A 3,086-nucleotide genomic window follows, 5' to 3' on the forward strand; every position below is an offset into this window, starting at 1 on the left:
GTGGGGTGTGGTGGGGGGGGGGGGGGGGTTCTGGCCCTCTAAACAGGTTCTTTCATGTCTGTTTGAGAGCTGTACAAAGAGCACAGCTGCTTTGGCACATCTCTAAACCTGAACATTTACACACACACACACTTTTATCTCCAGTGCCATCACCCTGTCTCATCTCACCCAAACCAAACAGCCCTGAGCCGGGCAACAACACACACTTACTCACAGTTTCATCACACACTTCAACAGAGAGATGCTGTATGAACTAGAGGTAGTGCTGACACCTCAATGAGAGAAGACAAAAAGACTGGAAAATCACTTAACTGAGATGAGACTCTGATGAAGACCTCACAGAGAAAACTCACAAATGAGATCTATTTGATATCTTATTTACATGAGCGATGAGAGTCTCCTGCTTCTTAACGTTTTCTCCTGAGAAAGACTCAGTAATCTCACACGCGTCTCCACTCGAGTTTCAGATGAGATCCCAACAATGTCTCCAAATTTGCAAAACTACATTACATCTCAAACATAATATCTAAAATTCGTCATATCTCAAACACTTCAACTATTGCTCCTAGACAACAATGAGATGAAAAGGAGAACAAATTGAGTCTCCTGCTTCTCAGATGTTTCTCCTGAGAAAGACCCCAGTAATCTCATGAGTTTCTGAATATCTAAAAATTGTAATATCTCAAATACCTCACTTGCTTCTCGCTAACAACAAGATTAAATGGAGAACAAATTGAGACTTTTCTGATGTCTCCTGCTTCTCAGATGTTTGACCCCAGTCATCTCACATGTGTCTCCTCTAGAGTCAATATGAACTCAAATGTGATCTGAGTTGAAGTATATCTCTATACTTTTACTGTGACAACTACTTAACACAAAACTGAAAACATTAAGTCTCCTGAGCTATTAAAGAACAACCTCTGAGAAATTCAGTTTTCTTCTTGTGCATCAATTTCATTATGACTAGGTAAACATTATTAGATGTTGCAGACAGCGTCTGAATCCAACAGACACCTACTGGGAACCTTAATTTAGCTGGTCAATGATAATCAGGTAATATCAGCAAATAGATTCTGGTTAACAGAATTCGATTTCATTCACTTCAAGTACCCCACTTGGATATTCGCTTTGTGAACCAATTTTCTTCATATTTGCATTGCGGGGTGCTGTATTGTTTCATGGCACATGCTGAGTCGGCCTGGCAAACGGTATCTTTCTCTGCAGTCTTTTGTTATGTACGTGCAAAGGTGCATTCGTGAAAAACATATGAAAATGGAAAGTTCGAAACATACCACCATCTTGTTGAGGGAGACCCAGCAGTCGGAGGGGAAGTCTTGCAGCATGGGCACCAGAAACTGCAGGCACCCGTCCCAGTGGCACAGCAGCAGCATCATCGCTATCAGGTTAAAAATCCGCATCACTGCGCTCGCCAGGTCATACGTCATATGGAAGATCTGCAGGGGAGAATCACAACACGACGTTTGAAGAAGCATCAAATTGGGCATGTTCGGGAAACCTGTCTGGAGATCAGTGATTATTTTTGCAGTTCTGTTTGGTGCCACTGGAGAGACACAAAAATACATACATCCCTACTAAAAAAAACTGAAGTACATAGTGTATGAGTGCATAGTGTATAGTGCATCATTTGGGACGCAGCTTAAGTTTGTACAATAATTTACCATAGATATATATATATATATACGTATCTATGTAATTTACAACAGCTTCGAACGCAGCTCAACCAATCAGAATCAACACTTTTTGGTGTTTTTGTAAACATTAGTTAACGCATTTGGCATCATGAACTTAAGTTCATATTTATTTCTACATATAATAATATATTTATTTACATTTTAAGTTAAATTAACATTATACTGTAAGCATTCTGAATGATCGAGAATTAACAACGAACAATAATAGATTAATATAAATTCATAAATAAACAAATTAACCTAGGTTACTATAAATTAACCTATTAATAAATGCTGTAAATGTTGTTCATTGTTAATTTATAACACCTGGGCCCGGTTTCACAGACAGGGTTTAGCCTAAGCCAAGATTAAGCCATAGTTCAATTAGGACATTTAAGTAATTTTTATAACCATGCCTTAGAAAAAAACATTACTGGTGTGCATCTTGAAGCAAAACAAGGCACTAATATATTTTAAGATCAGTCAGTGCAAGTTTCTTTCAGTTGAAACAGCTCAGACTTACATTTTAGTCTAGGACTAGGCTTAAGCCTTGTCTGTGAAACCGGGGGCTGATGGGATAACTAATTGAATATTACTATAAAGTGTTCACAAAAATACTACTAATAAAATACAATTAATATAATTAGTCATAAATTAAATTTAAGGTTTATGATTAATTGTTATATACCAATATTTATGCCATGTAATATTTAGATAAGTGTGTGTGTATGAGTTTATACTTAGAATTTTAACTGCCAGTATAAAGAACTTATATATTTTAAAAAGTGCCTTGACTTTGACAAAAAAGAGGGTTAAACTTTGCCTTACACATATTTCCTCCACACAACACAAACACAGCTCTTGCATCAAGTTCAGATATCCTTCAGAAGGCTTTTCTTTAATTGACCTGCTCTCTGTAGAAACACTGACTCGAAACCTAACTTGATTAAAGAGCCTCATCGAACATCTTCTACATCAACTGACCATCAGACACTGGACATTTGTTACCACTCAAAGCGGCCCATCAGTCAGCAGACAACTACACAGCGAGACACTCACCACACGCCTCACGGACACTGAGAACCTCCAACTCAACATACGCCGCCTTAAATCACATTACATGAAACATCATTTCGTTTTTTAAGATGAATAATCTGAATAAGAAGCATTGGATCATGAATGAAGGAAAACAGGTTAATCAGCCAGTGTATTATTGCATTTGTTTACTAATATACAAAATGCTTTTTTCCTAACAAGATCATACTAACCTGATTCTTTACTACACTCTAAAAAATGCTGGGTTAAATATAACCCAATGCTGGGTTAAAAAGGGACAAACCCAGCTATTGGGTTGTTTTGACCCAGCGGTTGGGTTGTTTTGACCCAGCGGTTGGG

General features: G+C 37.7%; 1 protein-coding gene across 1 annotated transcript in view; it reads right to left on the reverse strand.

The window, feature by feature from the left end:
- The window catches only part of LOC107569625 (potassium/sodium hyperpolarization-activated cyclic nucleotide-gated channel 2-like), a 56,722-nt gene that overhangs the window by 41,277 nt on the left and 12,359 nt on the right, over positions 1–3,086 (reverse strand). The window contains exon 3 of the mRNA XM_016255742.1: positions 1,293–1,454. Within this exon, the coding sequence (XP_016111228.1) occupies positions 1,293–1,454 (162 nt within the window). The remainder of the gene's footprint in view (positions 1–1,292; positions 1,455–3,086) is intronic.

This window comes from Sinocyclocheilus grahami, unplaced genomic scaffold, assembly GCF_001515645.1.
Source record: "Sinocyclocheilus grahami isolate Dianchi unplaced genomic scaffold, SAMN03320097.WGS_v1.1 scaffold1366.1, whole genome shotgun sequence".
Classification (NCBI taxonomy): Eukaryota; Metazoa; Chordata; class Actinopteri; order Cypriniformes; family Cyprinidae; genus Sinocyclocheilus; species Sinocyclocheilus grahami.